General features: G+C 34.9%; 1 protein-coding gene across 3 annotated transcripts in view; it reads right to left on the reverse strand.

Moving 5' to 3' along the window:
- Nucleotides 1–231: 231 nt before the first annotated feature.
- The window catches only part of CNTN1 (contactin 1), a 370,935-nt gene continuing 350,766 nt past the window's right edge, over nt 232–20,400 (reverse strand). For 2 of the 3 annotated variants that reach the window (XM_008065329.2, XM_008065334.2), the window contains one exon: nt 2,331–2,664. In XM_008065329.2, the coding sequence (XP_008063520.1) occupies nt 2,588–2,664 (77 nt within the window). In that variant the 3' untranslated portion in view covers nt 2,331–2,587. Of the gene's footprint in view, nt 2,665–20,400 lie in introns of all 3 variants that reach the window. The other variant, XM_008065323.2, reaches the window with a different exon arrangement.

A 20,400-nucleotide genomic window follows, 5' to 3' on the forward strand; every position in this document is an offset into this window, starting at 1 on the left:
TTAAACTCCTGGTCTCAAGCAATCCTCCCACCTCAATCTCCCAAAATGCTGAGGTTATAGGTGTGAGTCACTGTACCTGGCCTACATATGTACATTTTGTAATACCCTTCAAACATTAAATTGTTGCTTAACCAGTAATATTATTCTCTGCTATTGAACTTATAATGAAAACCTTCCAAAAACTAACTGAAACTTTAGGTAAATTGAAAGGACAGTTATTCTTTCTTGGGTAACAGTAAGACATTTATTTCTTTATAATTTGTTTTCATTCATAAAAAGGACAAAGCACAGTCCTATACTACTCCATTGAAAAACTGATAAAAAATAACTAAAAAATCAATTCAATATTTATCAGTATCAAATAAAACTACTATCACCTTTCCTGAAATACAAAGAAACAACAGATGTATCTATAGCTATATAAAGTTTAATTAAGAACCTTGTGTCTTAAGCAGTTGATACATTAGTTAGCTCGACAACAGTTTAAAACTGATGGTCCCAGTTAAATTTGTACAACTGTATGAGAAAATGAAAAGCTTGAGTTATTAGTGTATGAGAAAATTTTAATCTACTTTCTTTCTGTCAGAAATGTAAAACTAAACAACTTCCAGAGTCTGTTTTCTTCTTTCCTTTCAGAACCATTTCATGCAAAATCTAACCTGTTTTGCTTGTTATTACCATATATTAGAAAATAAAAGGCAAGCATGCATTTGGCAAAAGATGTAGTTGTTGCTGATTATATAAAAATTCGCAACATGGGTCACATTGCAAAAGGAAAACCCCAAAGTATAACAATGAAAACACAAACATTTGTACAGAAGACTCACAGAGTATTTGTTTCCTTAAAGTATGAAGACATTTTGTTTCTTTTTCAAATAATTAAATATTTTATGAAATCTGGCAATGATCTTAAGGTTGTTGACATACTTCCACTGGGAAATCATCCATTTCACTTATTTTAAAAAGTTTCATTTATAACAAAGAGTTAAATGTAAACTAATGACATATTTATTGATATTTTCATAATGAAGGCTCTAAACATTTACACATAGATATATAGTACAAAAATTATACAAATTAAAGAAAGGGGGATAAAGTAGTAATAGATCTATTTTACTTCCTGTAAATATTTTTTTATGGACCTATAAGGTATCCTTTCTAAAAAGATAAACTCTATCTCTAATTAGCTAGCAAGGTTGTGCTAATAAAATAGGATTATACCTCTTGAAGCATCCAACATTGCACTATTTCACAAGCCAGCTAATTCTTTATTACTTGATTTCTTTTGCATCCACACTCAATCACATTTCCATGCACACCATGGGGAATGAAGAAATGTGCATCTTCCTTTTCACGACTTATAAAAACCCAAAGCACCAACACTTGGGAGACACCATTGGAAAGACACATTATTTGCCTCCTCCTTGCCTTCCAGTTTTGCATACTCTTCAAACATATTGATTTGGTATTTTTAGCCAGTTTTCAGTATTGCATTGAAGTGGGAAATGATCTTAAAACTAAATTTAAAAAGAAAAAGAAAAATGATGTAACTTTTCCAACCTATGGGTGATTTCTTGATCCCATACTTTCAATACGGAAAGGTTATACTTAGGAATGAAACACAAAAACAAAGACACTAGAATATTATTAGGTAATTCTGATATTCACCTAACTGTCATTTATTCCTAACTGTGTAAAGACTGTCACATCTCAATAAAAAGAAGCACTCTACTTTTCAAAATTCATCATCCCACATATGAACAAATATAGCAATATCATGATATTTTCGATAAGAGCTGTGATATTTGAGGTTTGAAATTGATGATCAGAAAAACATAAACTTCAGAGTAGAATAGAAAAGTAAAAAAAACTTCATGTGGTAGGTTAACTTTACTATTAAAAAAACTAACTAAAAAGTATTACTGATTCTAAAAATCAAATACTTAGAAAATTACTTTGAAAATAAGAATACAGATAAGTTCTAGAATTTGGTTTTAAGTATTCAAAATATTTCAACTCACTCAGTAAAGTGATTGAAATTTATGTCAAAAGGTTTCAATTATACTTTTTTTCTTTTCAAACTCAAAATGTCATGAATGATAGGGGCCATTCTAAAATATGCAGGACCCAAAACAGCGAGAATAGTACAAGAGACTGTATTACTCTTACATTTACCACATACAACCAACATTTCAACCTCTATTATATTTCACAACTTATTAAATTTAAAGCACCTGTGTATGGTGATTTGACTTTCACTCTACAGCCTATAGTATGGAATTGAACACTGAAACTTGTTCCATTGGATTAAATCATGCAACTGTCACAGAATCAGGTTAAGTGGTTTATAAGGCATATTGGAACGAGTTAAAAATCATTTATATCCACTTAAAAGTTTATTCTTTTGGACGAAGGGGTTCCCGAATGCCTCAGTCATAATGTGTGGTCTAAATCAGTTGGATAGTTTGTTAAAGAATAATTTGTTTTGCTTAGGATCGAGCCGCAGAAATTGGAAGGAATTGTAGTCATCCCAGGGATGAGGGGTGGTCTTTGAGCTGAGATAGGAACAGCAGCTGTCACATCACATTCAGAATTCCAAGTAGACAAGGATGCCAAGGGCAGGCAGCAGTAAGCCGAGAAGACTTGGAGATGGGGTGGATGCACCTACAAAATAAACCAAAAGCATGTATATTATTTCATTGATAAGAGTCATTATTGCTCATTTAGTCTGCATTGCAGAAGGCACAATTGTGTAGCCCTGAAAAAACCAAATGCTTCCTTTTATAAAACAGATTCTCTTGTTCTTAAATGATGTAAGAAAAACAAAAGTTTTTGATCAAGGATTTTGTGTGTGAGACCGTATGAGCTGTTTACACATGTTTAAATTAATCATTTTAAATAATACCATCCCCTCCCCTGCCTTGGGGAGGGGAATCTCCTCTTTCTTTCTCTCTCTTGCTCTCTCTAATTTACTTTCTAAATAAACTATTTTTTCAAATCTAAAAATAAAACAATACAATCACAAATTTTTATGTTGTTCCTATGATCCAGTAGTCTCAAATTCCTACCAGAAGGCAAAAGGTCAAGAAAATGATATGAATAAGTAAAAATAAAAATTGTGAGCTTTTAAAAAATCAGATGAAGAGATGTAGTAAAAATACTAATACTATTTCCTGCAATAATGACATTATAAGTGTACTGAATATATCTTGCAAAATTTTATTCTTAATGGTTTTAAGATATTTAATCATGTACAAACAATAATTTAAGGATTGTATTTCTGATAACATCAAATCATCTTCAATTTTTATCTAAAGAAAGAACAATGCCTTGAGATATTATACTGTGGGGTTTTTTTTTGTTTTGAATTGAAGTCTCACTCTATCACCCAGGCTGGAGTGCAGTGGCAGGCTCACAACCACCACAGCCTTGATCTGCTGAACTCAGGTGATCCTTCCACCTCAGCCTTCCATGTAGCTGGAACCACAGGCATATGCCACCATGCCAGGCTGATTTTTTGATTTATTGTAGAGACGAGGTCTCACCATGTTGTTCAGGCTGATCTCGAAAACCTGGGCTCAGGCAACCCTCTTGCCTCTGCCTCCCAAAGTGCTGGGATTATAGGTATGAGCCATGGTGCCTGGGAGAGATATTATACTATGAATGAAAAGTGAAAATTATGCAAATATGCTATGGACTTACATTACATCTCGGGTGCCACCCAGAAGGGCTATTCCTGTAGTCAAGTAAGTTTATAGGTCCATACCAGAATTCTCAAAAAAGTATAATGTGGCTAAAAGGACTAAACAAATGTAGTAAATGGCTTCCAACTACAATATATTTTTGGAAATTGATTTTCTAAATTTGTAATCTTAGGTTATTATTATCTGCCATATTCAAAGTGGCCTAAAACAGTCCATTTCTTGGAATAGAACTTTCATACTCAGGGATATTTAGGGCATTTCTCCTGACTCTCGGGTCATTAAGAGCGCATTCATGTTCCCTATAAGGTGAAAGATAATCATGTCTATCTGCATGCCTGTCTTCCACTATCGCCCTGGTAGCTGAGTTTCATGCTGTGTGGAAATATAAGAGGAAAATTATCAGATACAGAGAAGTGGTTCTTGGAAATGAACAGGACAGTAAAGGTCAAAAAGTGAGCGTAGATAGCAAGGGAAATGTAAATAGCATTCAAGTAGCTGGTAAAGCCACATTAATGCAGTTGTTTCATAATAGCACTATCAATAACATATTTGATAGCACAAATCACGACTATGATAGCTGCCATTTACGGTTCTACAGCTACAAGGCAGACTCTGTGTTGACTCCTTATATATATAATGACATTGATGCAATGACCTACAATGGTAGGTCTAATTATCTCAATTTTATAGATTTTGTAACTCAGAGTAAGGTAAAATGACTTGCTCAAGGCCAACAGTCAGTTGGGTCCAGAGACAGGATTAGAACTCAGACTGGTCCAACTGTAAAGGCCATGCTCTTTTGACCTCTCTGTCATGATCCTGCCGATAACTTTGGAAAGGGACCAATTTTAGAAATGCACGTAGACACTGTACCCTGCATTTAAAGTGTCAAGGCAAGGGCACAGAAAGAAAATAAATGCCATCTGGGAAAACACTGCTACCACCTAAGCTGTCTCAAAGAGGTTTTTGTTTTTTTTTGTAGTTTTTTTTTTACCTTCTACTTTTTTACATATTTTAAAAAATATGCCACAGCCCACACACTATTTTATTCCAATAAGATGACCAATAACAAACCTCACTCACACAGTAGAACATTCAATTTTCAGTGTTTGTCCTAATTAAAATGATCTGTGCTGAAAACCTTTGTCTGAGGATGACTGCATGGTCTCTACAATGCTCTGACCACAAATTACATCAGTGATGGGTCCACATTTATGTACTTGCCTGAATATGTGGGTTGGCACAGTACAAACTGTGGCCGCAGAAAGAAGTTTAGTCAATTGTGGATGCCATTTTGAAGTTTTGGTGTTAGTATGAAAACCAAATACAATTTCATAATTTGTGGCTTTGACATCAGGATATTTGATTTATTTAAAATAAACTCTTCATGTTTACGTGTGTTATATTTAATTTCACTAATGGCTTAAGCTTGTGTAATTGTGGTCTTCATCTTCAATTCTCTTCCACATTCCAAGCAGAAATTAGAGATCTAACTGCAGTACTATTTAAAGTCATTTTCCATGTGGGATCCATATATTCTTGAAGGTTTTTTTCAACATATACTGGTTTCATATCTAACAATATACAGTATATATTTTAATACAGCCATCAAGCATAATTCTAATACTTACATGGTATATAGTAAACATATATTTTGCTTTGCATATTTCTGATGAATGTTAACCACAAATAAATCATTGATCTTGTGAATCACTTTTCCCTCTTAAACTAAATGTAAAATCAATTTTAGAGGACTATTATCTTTCTACTGGATTTGCTCGATTTTTTTACCTAAACTGCAAGATTTAGTATTTTCTTCAGAAGAATTTATGCTGTACTACAAGGAGATACATACTGAAAACAGAAATTTCAATTAAGAGTTGAGCAGCACTGCATCCTTTTGATAAGTAGAGAACTGCCCTGCTCATTTTTGTAAAACAAATCTCATTTTAATTTTTTTATTTTATTTTATTTTTATAGAAACAAGATATTACTCCATCTCCCAGGCTAGAGTACAGTGGCGTGATCATAGCTTATTGCATCCTTGAAATCCTGGGTTCAAGTGACCCTACTGCCTAGCCTCACAAGCAGCAAGGACTATAGGTACATATCACCTATGTCTAACTAAGTTTTTTTTGCAGAGACAGGGTCTTGCTATGTTGTCTCCCGGCCTCAAGTGATCCTACCACCTTTTCCACCCAGAACACTGGGATTACAGGCATAAAGCACCATGGTTGCCCCAAACTTCCTCTCTCCTGCTTTAATCTGGACACCATGATCTGGTCCATACTGCTACTTCCTAGTCACTGCTGATGATACCATAATACTTAAGAATTTTCTCTTCGTGGTGTCATTTTTTGGGTTTACAAATGTTAATATCACTAGATTGTAAACAACTTCAGGACAGGGATGGCATCCAAATCATATTTTCAGCTGTGTTAACTAATACCAAGCTCAGTTTATAAAATGTACTCAACCCATAATGTTAAATAATTGAACAATTCTTCCAGTTGTAAGCCCTGTATTTCTGATTACAAAGCACAAGGTGGGAAAGATAGCAAATGAGTGGAACTAAGGTGTTTAAGGAATAAGATGGTTAAAGAATCCATTGTGACCTGCAGTGGAACCTTTGATATTTCTTTCAATTTTATTCGCTTTCTATTGCATAATCTTTCTAACTTCTAGAAACCTGGTATAAGAAGGAGTTGAGGGGTAGGGAAGATTATCCTTTCCATGAATACTTTGCCTCCAGAAGCTTTTTATTTTTCTGTCAGAGAGATGAATATTAAAAATCTACAACATCAGAAGGCATTTATTTTCCCAAGTCCAAGGGTCCTCCAACTTGTCTTGGTCAGATGTTACTTTTGATTCTTTTTGAAGGTCTTATAATGGCTCTGGGCTTAGGGAAGAAAGTGTTATAAAATGGTTGATTCCTTGCTGCCTAGAGGTGTGCGTAATATATATCAAGTGTATTTGGTACACATGAGTGGATGTTTGCTGTTGAAAGTTGCTGAGTTCAATAAAACTCCTGCTGGGACAGCAGCAAGTTGAGAGGAGTGAAAAAGCAAAAAACACCACTGCGACTGAAAGAGTAAAAATTTGCTCAGATGTGAAAAAAAATACCACTTATCTTTATTCAGATTAGTACGACACAGTTTATGGCAACAGCACAGATCACGCAGCAGCTGTAAAATGCCATAATGACCTCCTCCTTGAGTGAATGATGCTTTGTTTCCAATGATGCCCAGGCCTGCTTTACTCTTCCATCCCATCTACTAGTGGGATGACCCCCCAACGACAGCCTCCAGCCCTAGTCAATCCCTGCTTCTTCTCCTGTCCCCACCTCAGAAACAGCTACTCCTTCAGAACTGATTGCTACCTTTTTTTCTTTTTTTTCTTTCAAAACTGTTTGCTTTTTGTTAGAATCGGGGTCTTGTTCTGTCATCCAGACTGGGGTACAGTGTTGCGATCATAGCTCACTGTCCAATTCCTGGGCTCAAGCAATCCTCCAGTCTCAGACTCCTGAGTAGCCAGGACTATAGACATGCACCACCATGACCAGTTAATTTTTATTTTATTTTATTTTTTTAAAGATAGGGTCTTGCTATGTTTCCTAGGCTGGTCTCAAACTCCTGGCCTCAAGTGATCCTCCTATCTCGGTCTCCCAAAGTGCTAGGATTATAGATGTGAGTCTCTGTGCCTTGCCTGCTACTTACAATTCTCAGGATTCTTCATTAGGAACTCAATCCCTACAGAAGACACTTCTCCCTCCCACCTGAGTAATATTCCACAGTTTGCTCTGGGGTATGTGTGCTTCCTTGCTACATCCAGTCAGATCTGATTTTGCCAGACTACAGGTTTGTGCTTGGTCTTTGTTTAAGTTTTAACAGAACAAACTGGCTAATGTGAGTATCACATTTGTAAAACAAATCTCATTTTTATTTTATTATTTTATTTTATTTTTATATAACCAGGATATAGGTGTGAGTAGGCAATGGGTGTCCCTATCTAAATAGAAGTCATAAGGGTATACTGGGCACAGCATGATGGGGCAGCTAAGAGTAAGGGCTCTGGAGCAACGCAAAGTGAAGTTCAAATCCTGTCTCTGTCTTTTACTGGCTGGGTCATCTTGAGGATGTTCTTTAACTTTTTTTAACCTTAGTTTCTTCAAGTATAAAATGGGGATAGTAATATGTTTTCCATGATTTTATTGTGAGAATTGAGATAATGTCTATCAGTGGTCCACAGACATATCTCAGGAGCATAACCGTTCTTCAGAATTAATCATATGCAAAAGACCACTACTGAACAGGGTGGAAGGATGCTTTATTCAAAGATGGGCCTGGGGCCAGGAGACCACCAGATTTTTGTCTTCTCTGTTCTTTCTGGCACCTGTGCTTCCCCCACCTTATCACCTCATGGAACATATGGGACTCTGCTTATCACAGTTTGAACACCACTGGTTTGTGTAAAGCAATTCAGAAAATGCATGGCTAGGAGAAAACTTAGTATCTGGTAGCCATTCATACTACATTTGATAATATGTATTTATTGTTCCAGACTGGCACTGTATTTTTTTAAGAGTAGGTAGACAAAAAACAAAACAATAGCATAAACTGGGCACATTGAATTTTGCTGTGATAGTCTAGCTTCAGTGTGACTTCCTTTGAGGTATATGAGTCAGGGAATATTGACTTGGAGTAACAACCTCAACTGAAGAAAGTGCTGATGTTGTACTGGCCTTAAGATGACTAGAGCCAGAGAAGGAATTCTGTATCTTCCATGCCTCTGGCTTTCATCTCTTCTTCTTTTGCATATTGCCTCGCATTCTCAAAATTACTTCCCTCAAGGGAGACATGAGGTCCTAGCTCACAATCATGTATTCTTTTTTTATTATTATTTTCTTTTTTAATTTTAATTTTTATTATAAAGATGTGGGGACCTTCCATATGACCCAGCAATTTCCCTATTGGGAATATACCCAGAGGAACTCAAAGCATTCTACCAAAAAGATACCTGCACACGTATGTTTGTTGCAGCTCAATTCACTATAGCAAAAACATGAAACCAACCATGTTGCCCATCAAAGCTGGACTGGATAAAAAAAAGTGGTACATATACATGATGGAATATTATGCAGCCCTAAGGAAGGACAAATATATGGACTTTGCAACAACTTGGATGGATTTGGAGTTGAACATACTCAGTGATTTATCACAGAAACAAAGAACAGAGTTCATTTGTTCTCACTCATGTATTCTTAAACAAATAGATTGGGTTATCTTTTTACTCCATCTCCAATGAGAAAACGTTCAAGAAAAGAGTCTGTTTTGCCAATTTTGAGTCACAAGCCCACTTCCAGACCTACGACTGTGGCTGAGTTAGTGGTTTCCTAGAATTGAACTAGCTTGAAAATGCTTCCCATCCCTCATCCAATCAATTGCCCAAGGAGACAGGGTCACTGCAGAAGATGGCAGCATTCATCCTCTTCTCAGGAGGAAATGTACTTTCCCCAAGGAAAAGGCTGTGTGAATTCCAAAGTAAAAGGGGATTCTGGGGCAAAAAGAGAGTGCTCTTCACCTAAAAAGTGCAAGTGCACATTGAGAATCATCAAAAGCGACAGAGGATAATCAGTATTTCTCAAACTTATTGATCATGGCAATCATTTTGTCAAGAACTGTGTCACATGAATAATGTTCTGTCTATAATTTTGGAAAAATATGTTTTGTGGTAGCTGAAAAAGTGAGTTTCAGATAATTGCTCACTTATATCATTCACAACCTTTCTAACTTATCTTTCTCAGCTTTTACCTATTTTCCCAATTGCTTGAGACTAATTAAAATAAGAAAAACTGGAGAAAATCACCCTAAGTGAACTAATTCAAAAATGGCAAGCCAAACACCGCATGTTATCACTTATATGGGGGAGATAAATAACCATAAAAATGGAAATAATGGACACTGGGGATACCAAAAAGGGAAGAGGCCAGGAGGGGGCATTAGGGTTCAAAAATTACCTATTGCCTACAATGTTCACTATTTGGGGAATGGGCCACCTGAGACCCAACCTCCAACACAGTATGTCCATGTAAGAAGCATGCACTTGTACCCCCCATTCTAAAATAATAGATAAATAAATAATAAAGAGAAGAAAAGCAAGTAATCTGTTCAGCTACTGAAGACATAAATATTTCAGCAAACTTATTAGAGTACTGAAGCTATTTTTATGAGGACCACTGAGACTCACTCAGGATAGTGCAGCATTAGAATATGTCAGCATTTCTTATTTATTTGTAAAGTAAGTCTAGTAGAAGTTTGTCACTTTGCAAATTCAATCACTCATAAGAATTTAGTATGAAAAAAATGACAAATTATTAGGTAAGAGCTTTGTTTTGGAGTTAGCCTAATGTGTGGGGAATGCTGGGTCTTTTTTTATTGGCTGTGTACCCTTCAGCAAATTACTGCACTGTGTCTGTTTCTCCATTGGCTTGCTGTGAATGAGAACATTCATTAGTTATATATTTTCTTAAATTTTATGACAGAAATTAGTGACAACAAATATTAAAGGAGGCAGAAATATAACTCACTTTGAGATGCTGAAATCTAATGTAATATATGGATCAATTTTCTCACAAAGATAATTTAACAACATTCATGCACTCCAATTTTCTTACAGAATTTTACACTTGCTCAATACGAAGCTATTGAGGTAAAACCAAATATTTTAAAATTTGTCTTCATCACTGAGATTTTATGAAGCATCTGAAAAAATAATTTTAGGATTATCATTGGCTAATTCATTTTTGAAATTTGTCTCATCGTTGTCTCTTTCTCCTGGGACATTTTTCTCTTGCATGAAGTTTTCTTCCCAGGTTTGACCCCATTCTTTATTTGGTCTAAATTTTATCAACAGGGAAAATGTAGAATAGAGTTAAGGTGTAAAACTTACAAACTTGTAAAGTAGAAAATTTTACTTGCCTGGAAATTGACATAGAATTTACAGTAAGACTTTTGTAATTCAATTAGGTTAATGTTAAACTTTCTCTTAAAGCCATATACCAAAATTGCTATTTTTATAAATGGCCTAATTCTTATTAAGAATGAAAGTAGATGTCTTTTTAGAAAGCTAGTTGGGTTGGCTTCACACAGGTCTCTTTGGGAAAATGCTAAGACGGTTTTCAATTTCAAGCCAATTATCATAAACATTAATTTCAGTTTGACAAAACGAAGTAACAGATATTACCCAAATTGGTTTTAAGAGTTTCTAGAAAAGAAAATAAGTTCAATTTGATCTTTGCGGTACAGCAGAATTTTGCTATGTTTGATGATTTTTTTTTTTAGGATACCAATTTTATTACATTGTCTGTGTATAAGCTTGTTTATTTTTCTTTTGATTATTTTATCTCCCTATGCCTATCTGAGATAACAAAGCACCAAGCTAAGTAGAGAAGAAAAAATATAGTTTAAGGTCTGCTTCCAAATTCTTTCAGTAGCTAGTTATATAACTTTGGGCAAAAAAGAATATTTGGGCTCAAGATATGGTTCTGATGCTGCTGTGATCTTTGGCTGCTTTACTTCTCAAGGATGTGGATTTTCCTTCTGTAAAATGATAGGGTTCAATGTTATAAGTCCTAAGGTTCCTACTACAACATGAGCCTATGATTCTAGGCAAACCATAATATATTTAAGAATATCAAATCTTGAGCCATGAAATTTGCAAACATACTTGTTATATTTCCTCTTATTTATGATAATCAGAGTTGATATTAGTTTATAAACACATCAAGAGCTTGATCATGTAAGTTCTAGTGGCATTGGTGGGTTTTTTCAGTTCAGTGAAGTCCACTAATCTTGCAGTTCCTACTTGTTTGGCAATTATGAAACCATGTGCCAAGCAAAACAGATTTTTTGTTTTAGTTTGGCAGAGGTGCATAGTTTGCTGGCAGCTTATCCTGGTGGCTATGTTTGCTCCTGACTATTGACTCTGGCCCTTTTCCTGACAGAGAATGCCAGATTGCCAGGAGGTACTTCCTGTTTGAGAAAGCAGTTAGCATTTCTAATAGAAGGATGACCAAATGATTTGCTGGACTATAAAAGTAATTTCTAACTGCCTCCTGGTCAACAAACACATGCTCAGAAAATAATAATTTTGATATTATTTTGGGGCAAGGCAAAACTACAATTATGAAGACATTTTATATTGGCTTTCCTACTTAAGAAATGCAAGGTGATATTTTCACAAGAGCATGAGATTTGTGGTAGGACAATTCCATGTGAATACTTTTGTCACTCACTTGTCTGTGTGGCCTCTCTCAAGGTACTTACCCCTCTGAACTCCATTTCCTTATCTGTAAAAAGGGAGTGTAATATTTACATACATAAGATAATTGTGTGAATTAAATGAAAAGCACATGTTAAAAATGCATAGTTAAAAACCACTTGTTAATTGTGAATTTGAAATATGAAATTTAGTTTGCTCATTTTTTAAAAAATTACTGTTTAGTGAGAATACTACACCGAATCTGGGATGAGACAGACAGAAGAGACCCAGACCTCGGTAACTGGTTCCTCTTCTGCAGAACACACAACATATATAAAATGGATTCCATGGATTCGTTTTACTCCCAACTTACACACAATCTCTAACAAAAGACATCCAAGTCTTTAATTTGTGATTAATTAACCAAAAACCAGAGCAGTTTATCAGATGATCTTTGCATTTAGCTTTGGAAATAACTATTTGAAAGAACATTCTTATGTCAAAAGCCCTGATTTTGTGGAATGCATTGAGCTAACACCAGGATTAGTTTTCTCAACCTCAATTACAGTTAGAGAGACTGGGGAATTCAAATGTCCATTCTTTTCTGCCATACTCATAAAACCACTATTGAATTGCTCCTTCCACTGTCTCTACCTTGCCTTCTCTCAATTAGTTTTTAAAGCAAAGAGAGAAAAAGTGGAACCAGAGAGAAACTTCAATAATTAATGTAATCCATTGTGCCAGAATTAATAGTTCCATTTTAGTGCTAGACTTGAGGGACCAGTTGAGCATATCTATGACTAGGACTTCCCAAACATTTTCAGGAGCTGTTATAGATAGATTCATCTATATATGACTATCTCCTACTATCGTCTCTACACCCCGTCAATTTGCTTTGCTTCTATTTTGGGAGGAAACTGATTGATATTTGGGGGCACTGACAATAAAGAGTAGTAAAACTAATTGGTTGTGAGGGTCAATTTTCCTTAAACTTAATATAAGTGTATTTAAACAAAAGAAATCCAAACTAAGGGAAGTAGATATATCATCCCACAAAGTCTACTGAGTTCTTCTTTGACACGAATTTGAGCAGATGATCTTTTGCTGGTTTTAACATTCATATTCAACAACAGCAACAACAATAAACACACTCATGTTCAAGGTCATGGCGGGGCACAATATTTGCTTCTAGGTGAGACAACGGAACCTCAGAAGCCTACCCTACCATACGGCTGGATGTTATTGACTATTCTTTCACAGAGGGTCTGTTTTGTATGGACATCCCTAAAATGAAAAGGGAAATTAAATATGTGTAGGAGACATACATTTTCATACCTAGCAATAGTACCAATATTTGTTTAATAAGTCATTCCCCAGTGGTGGGAAAGAACAGGTATATGTTGCCTACCAAGTTTTCTTAGAACAGGAAACCCTTCATAAGGATGAGGGCTATGGGGATGGCACAGAAATTGATGCTGTGAGTACCAAAGTAGAAGCTGTATCTAGTTTCGTGTGGCTTCTTTGTGGGATCCTAACTAGCACAGCCATTCAAGTGCCAGCCTACTTGGGAGTGATTCTTATTTCACATGTCTGATTTTATCAAAGTGTAGATGCAGATTAAATCTAAATGTACATTTAAACCTCTGCTTTTCTTTGTAAAATAAAATTTTCATCTAATGAGAAAAATTCCAAAATTTAAATATATAGAGAGTGATGAAATAAGAATATTGAAAAGATTTCTTTAAAATTACCTCATTTAGTCATAAGTTTTCTGGACATTCTGACCCATAACATGCTATAATAAATATCTGTTAATTAGATTGTTTTTATTTTATTATTGCTATTATTATTATTATTATTATTTTGAGTTGGAAACTTACTCTGTCGCCCAGACTGGAGTGCAGTGGCACACTCCCGGCCACCGCAGCCTCGACCTGCTGGACTTCGGCAATCCTTCTGCCTCAGCCTTCCAAGTAGCTGGAACTACAGGCGCGCACTACCACACCCAACTAATTTTTTTATTTATTGTAGAGATGAGGTCTCATCAAGTTGCCCAGGCGGGTCTTAAACCCGCGGGCTCAGGCAATCCACTCACCTCAGCTTCCTAAAGCATGGGATTACAGGCTGAGCCACTGAGCCCGGCTCTGGATTGTTTTTATTTTTTAATCACCTAGTATGTTCCTATTCTGTTCAGAGCACTTTGCAACATATTGTTTACTTAATTCTTATACAGTTGAAGTATGTATCATTACCTTTATTTATAGATGAAGGACCTAGAGCTACATTTGTCCACATAAAAGAAGGCAAACTTGGGCATTAAACATTAGCCTGAATCTAAGCTCTGTGCTATTTCTTCCAACCCATGGCTACTTCATGAACATCTTTTAATATTGCTTGAGAATGCAGTGATCCCACTGTCCTTAATGTAATGAGTTGAGAGTTAGAAATTGTTACAGGTACCTAAAAGCCTTGACAGTCACATCAGTCAAGAATCCTATTTCCCCACTGGTTTCAAGTGTTGATTCGGAGATACAACTACCTTAGAAACTTTTGTGGGGTAAAATTGGGGCAAAAGCCCTATTTAATCTTCCTTGAGTCACCTTCAGCTCTGGGGCTATGACAAATGAGTGATTCACCTATTTGAGCAGTATTTTGGTATTTTAGATTTTCCTTCCTAATATGATCCTGAACTCATTTGTGAGACCTCAAGACCTTAATGCAGGATTCTGGGTCATCCATCTATCAAAAAGGATTAATTGGTACCTCTCTAATTTCTTACAAGCACATGAAATTTTTATAAGAACCTTTATGAATTCATTGAATCCTTGTAACTATAATATTAAGAGGCTCATGACCAACTGAATCTTCTCTTGGTACCTACACAAGAGAAACAGTTTTTTAACCTGTTTTGGCAATAGTCTGTAATCTGTAAGGCAAGTTACTAGCTAAAGCTGAATACTGACTGATCTAACATGTTTTTAAGAGATTGTGCTTGTCCAGTTTCTCATTCAGAAGATAAAAAATAATTCTAATCACTTTGGATTGTATTTTTCCTTGGTTCTTATTTATATATTCTCAAAATTTTTACTTTTTTTCAAAAGGTTCATTGTTAGTCACAATTTCATGGTGCTAAACCCTGAAATTTTAAGTTATTTTCAAATTCTTTTTAAGTTCAAAAAGATGAAAAAAAATAGCTTTCATGACTTCTGCGAGAAGTTTATTTATAAAATCAACAGAGTAGTTACTCCTTCCTAACCACCAGAATTCTGGGAAATTCTTTATGAAACCATTTTGTTTATATTGAACAAGTCAAATTTTCACACAGTGAACAGGAATGGAAAATTTTCTTTTAACCCAGTGTCTCTACCAGAAGTGTCTATCTTTCTTACAGTCATTACATTATAAAATTTGTAGAGTCATTATTACCTTTTCACTCCTCAAAACGTGTGTCTTGGTTTCTTTATGTCTCTCGATAGTATATTTTACACAAAGGGACTTTAAGATGTTGATCAATGATAACATATAATATACTTGAAGTAATTCATAATAAATTTTCTAAGTATTGAGAGAAATTTTATAAAAAGCTAAGAAGTTTGAGAACAATGACTCCTTTTGACACAGTATGTCTTATCTGGACTGTCCTACCTCTTGTTTACCTTACCTGGTTTTCCCAGGTTGGGTTCTTCAGGGTTTATCCCAGGACCACTTCTTTCTCTCTCACCACTCCTCATTCCTGTCATTATTCATGTAAAACGTGCCCACTCTCCTGCATTACTTAGTCCAGATCATGATGCCAACATGCACTTAATTATTTCTAATAGAAAATGTAGAGTCATTTTCAAAACTTTTTTCTCCCTCATCTAAAATACAGAGGGTGCCAAAAAAGTGTATACACAGTTTCAGTATGACATTCGCTAAGAGATAGTGCTAATCAAATGAATGCTAGTGTCACCATGCAACAGGCAGGATAGTCAAAGAAAATGGCAGAAGCACGGTTGAGCGAATGTCATACTACACATCGCTACCATAATTTGATTCAACTGCAAAAATTAATACATACATAACATCGCTTAAAATGTATACACATTTTTTTGGGCACCCCCTTATATCAACTTGGTCACCAGATCCACCTGATTTATCTCCAATAGCTCTAGAATTTTTCTACTCCACTCTATCTCTGTTGCCTCTGTCTTAGGAATTTAGACTCTCATCAACTCATGGTTAAATACAAAAAAGAGAAAGAAAACAAAAACATAAACAAAACAAAAACCAAACCCAATAAGCAAAAGTCACAAACTTACATCTGCCACTTTCCACAGTATGAATACAGCCTGTACTCCAATCATATCTACCCTATCTTCATTTTTGAATCCAGCATTCTAGATTCACTGAATGAGATGACACTTTCATGTATTCTCAGAGCCAACCTTTGTTTCCTCAGACTGCAATGTTCTTGTACCTCCCTTACCCCTGCAAAATTTTACTGATCCTTCAAGATTCATTAAGTGTCATTCTCTGAAACAAGTATGCATAGATTTAATTATTTTCTCCTCAGTGCTTGTTTCTACAGCATTTAATACATTGTACTGCAATTATTTCCCTCTGTCTTACGCTTATGAGCTTAGGGTACTTGAAAACAGAGACTATGTTCTTATTCATCTTCTAATATTCAGGTATCAAGCTCTACCTAATATATGTTCAGTGCTCAGTTCATTTTTGTTGAATGATTTGAATTAATGGTTCCATCAAATTTCTAGTCTTGCTTTGGATTCTTCTCCTCTGCTATAGCTCTATTATAATCTCTCTTTCCCTGTACATGTCTCAGAAGAACCATCTTTAAGAAAAAGCGCTGTATGGAATTAGTTTCCCTATAACATCCCCACTTGTTTGTAGATTCAAAATCAAGCAATCAGCTCATCTAACCAACATTTACTGAAGTACTCAATGTAAACTTATGGACAAGGTCTTTCATTAATATGTCATATTCTAAGAATGGCTTTGTTAGCTATCCATAAGCTGGTTTTATAATATAGATAAAAAAGAAAATAGAATGCACCCAGAAAAATTAGTCACATATTAAACTTTGACAATTTTTTTTTCTCCTGTGAAGTTTTTGGTAACACACTTGCGATATTTTGTTATTTAGCACCGATCTTGCTTTCTGTAGTGATTATGGCCTATTTTAAGTTGAAAGTGTGTTTAGAATATAATCTTGAACCAGAAATACAAGACTATTCCTTTAGAGAAAAATATTTAAATAATACTTTAACTATATAATTGGTGTTTTAAATATTTTTACTTTAACTAAATCAGATGAATTTTTCCACTTGGAAAGATGGAGACTAGAGAGTTAAAAGAAAGTAATCTGAGTTTATTTAATTTTTTATCATGTGAATCTTGCTTTTTTATATAATGGTAATGGCTACAACAAATCCTCTTCAAAATAGTTAACAAAATTTGGTTTGAAGTTGGGGTACTAGAAATCTCACTTCAGCCTGTGAATAAGAAGCATTTACTTATTCTGCAATAGGGCAGTTACTTATGGAATGACCTGAGTATTTCTGGGTGGCTTTTTGTTTCTCTTCTCTTGTACCATGTCATGTTCCTGTATCAGGTTCTTGCAAAAAAAATGCCATATGTAATTAATCATATCCTGACATAGTATAGAGATTAAGGGCACATGTTTTAGTGTTAGAATTAAATCATTTGACTCCTGGCTCCTCGCTTTACCAACTGTAAGACTTTAAGCAAGTTGCATAAACTCTCTGAATTTTAGTTACTCTACTAGTAAAATGGTGATAATAACATATACCTGACGAGTTACTAGAACAATTAAAAACACAGAGTGCATTGCTATTATAAATAAATATTTCATAGTTGGTAGGTCTTTCTATTATTATAACTCAGATATTCTTTCCTGACCTGCTCCATTTGTTGAAAAATGAGTTTCATTCAGCTGCGGTCTCTGCAGGCCACATTCTAAAGGTTTCCAGTTAATGGACTCAGGAAGGAAAAGATATCTAGCCAAGCCCAAACTAAAGAGTATTATAAGTGACAAATGGGATTTAGGACATCATTTAAAGCCAAGCCAGGAGGAATCCGGGCTATTCTGGCTACAACTTAACTACTCTGTATCTCCAAGGTTATGCAAACTTGAAAGGAGGCCTAGGTACTGAGGAGAGGCGTATTTTTTTTTTTTTTTAAGAAAAAACAGATTCTAGACTATAATGTCTGTGGGAAGTTGAGGGAGGAGAAAGGAAGTCACTGCTTTTTGAAAAAAGTTCATTGACATGATCCAATTTGTAAATAACAATGCTCAGTATTTTAGCTAAATAAGTAGTAAATACTTGAATGTGATTAAAATTTGTGATTCTGTGCAATACTATTTTCCCTTTTTATAGCGTTGCTTCTCCAAACTTTACTAGAAGAGGAAGAAACTGCCAAACATTCATTCACGAATTTTATTTAATTAGAAACTACCACTACTGTGTTCAGTACTGGGTGCAAAAATGACCTTTCTTCCCAAAGACCACAGTTGAGTGACAATTACCACTGTAGTACCATGTGGTGAGTACTATAGCTCTTAGGATGCCAAGACACCATGGAAACAAAGAGGAGGGCACCTGCAGGTGAAGGCAGAAAAGGAGTTTCCTGGAAGAGGAGGAATGTGTATGGAGAAAGAAGAGATGAGACAAATATCAAGTATGTGTATGTGTTTTACAAACGCCCTTCTATTGTGAGGAGAACAAAATATTTACTGAGAAACACGTTATTACAAAGAAAGAAGCTAATGAAAAGTAATCCTTGATAGTAAAAAAAAAAAAACTTTTATTCTAAGTCATTGCTTTATAAAAATCTTATTTAATATAAAGTTACAGTTTATCCTCTAAGATGTATTAATTTCCATTTCATTAATTTACAGGGCATTCTAAAAAAATAAAAACATATAAATCCCTTGAAACTTAAGGAGATGTTTTATCATCAACCTCTTAAATACTTTTATAGAAGGCAAACACATATTCTGTTATACTATATTTCAAACACAGTTGTTCAAATGTCAGAGAAGTTATTAATCTGGGAAAATAGCCACAACTGTAATATTTGCTACTTGGACTGATGCCTAACCTTTAGTTTTAAAACTTGCAACACTGTATTTTGTCTAATTAAAAATGGCTGAGGATAAGCCAAAAAGGACATGTTGTTTACAGCAGAAAACAAATTAAATGATACAGTGCTTTAAAATTAATACATATAGGAATTTATCAAATTTACAAAATTATGTTTCATGACTTGACAGTCTCTAAGTCATGTAAGTATGTATATGTAATAACTATAGAATAAGTTATTTTAAAATGACATGGTTATTGGTAATGTAAAATGAAGTCATCATTCCAAGGAAAGTACATCATTCATGTGTTAGCTTATAGCATTTATTAGTAACTGCTGAAGATAAGTAAAATAACTGAGCAACTACTATGCACGGTGATAAGTGCTTTGGCTTATTAGTACATTTATTATAAAGATAGGAAATTTGTTCAAGGTTAAAAATAAGGAGAGAATAATCATTTCTTTCTCTGCTAACACAGAGACTTTCTCTGATCACATTCTCACTGTGATTTTTTAATCTTTTGTATAATTAACCTTGCTTCATACCTTCTGTGTTCTAGGAAAAATATATAGCCTAAGATATTAGATATTGACAACAATTTCTTTCTTTCTTTTTTTTTTTTTTGAGTTGGAGTCTCATTCTATCATCCAGACTGGAGTGCAGTGGCCGCTCCCGGCCACCGCAGCCTCGACCTGCTGGGCTCCAGCGATCCTTCCGCCTCAGCCTTCCAAGTAGCCGGAATTACAGGCATGCGCTATCACACCCGGCTGATTTTTTGATTTATTGTAGAGATGAGGTCTCGCTGCCCAGGCGAGTCTCAAACCTGCGGGCTCAGGCAATCCACTCACCTCAGCCTCTGATTACAGGCTGAGCCACCGAGCCCGGCTAGATATTGACAGCAATTTCTACTTAAATTGTGGAGAAATGCTTACAACAAAATATGTTCTAAGTAACACATAATACTGAATTCACTATTGCCTATAGTGCATTTGCCTCATATTTTTCCCATTATTAAACTTCTAGCAAAATTAATTTTTTTAATCCTCATATTTTTCCCATTAACTCCTAGCAAAATTTGTTACTCATTTTATTAATCTCAAATTTTAGTAAAATAAATCTTATACCAGGAAGGATAGTCTAGACATTTTAAAACACTATATAGTTCCAAATAATCTCATAATAATAAAAGGGCACACATTTTCATTTGAGAATAATGTAACTTTTCTACCATTTAAGGAAAGGGGATTACATATAATTCAGATATAAAATATTTTTCCTTTTATAGGTCCTTTATCTGACTTATAAGATATTTATTATTGCTTTAAAAAG

This window comes from Carlito syrichta, unplaced genomic scaffold (genome assembly GCF_000164805.1).
Source record: "Carlito syrichta isolate Samal-C Ts95f unplaced genomic scaffold, Tarsius_syrichta-2.0.1 Scaffold103341, whole genome shotgun sequence".
NCBI classification, from domain to species: Eukaryota; Metazoa; Chordata; class Mammalia; order Primates; family Tarsiidae; genus Carlito; species Carlito syrichta.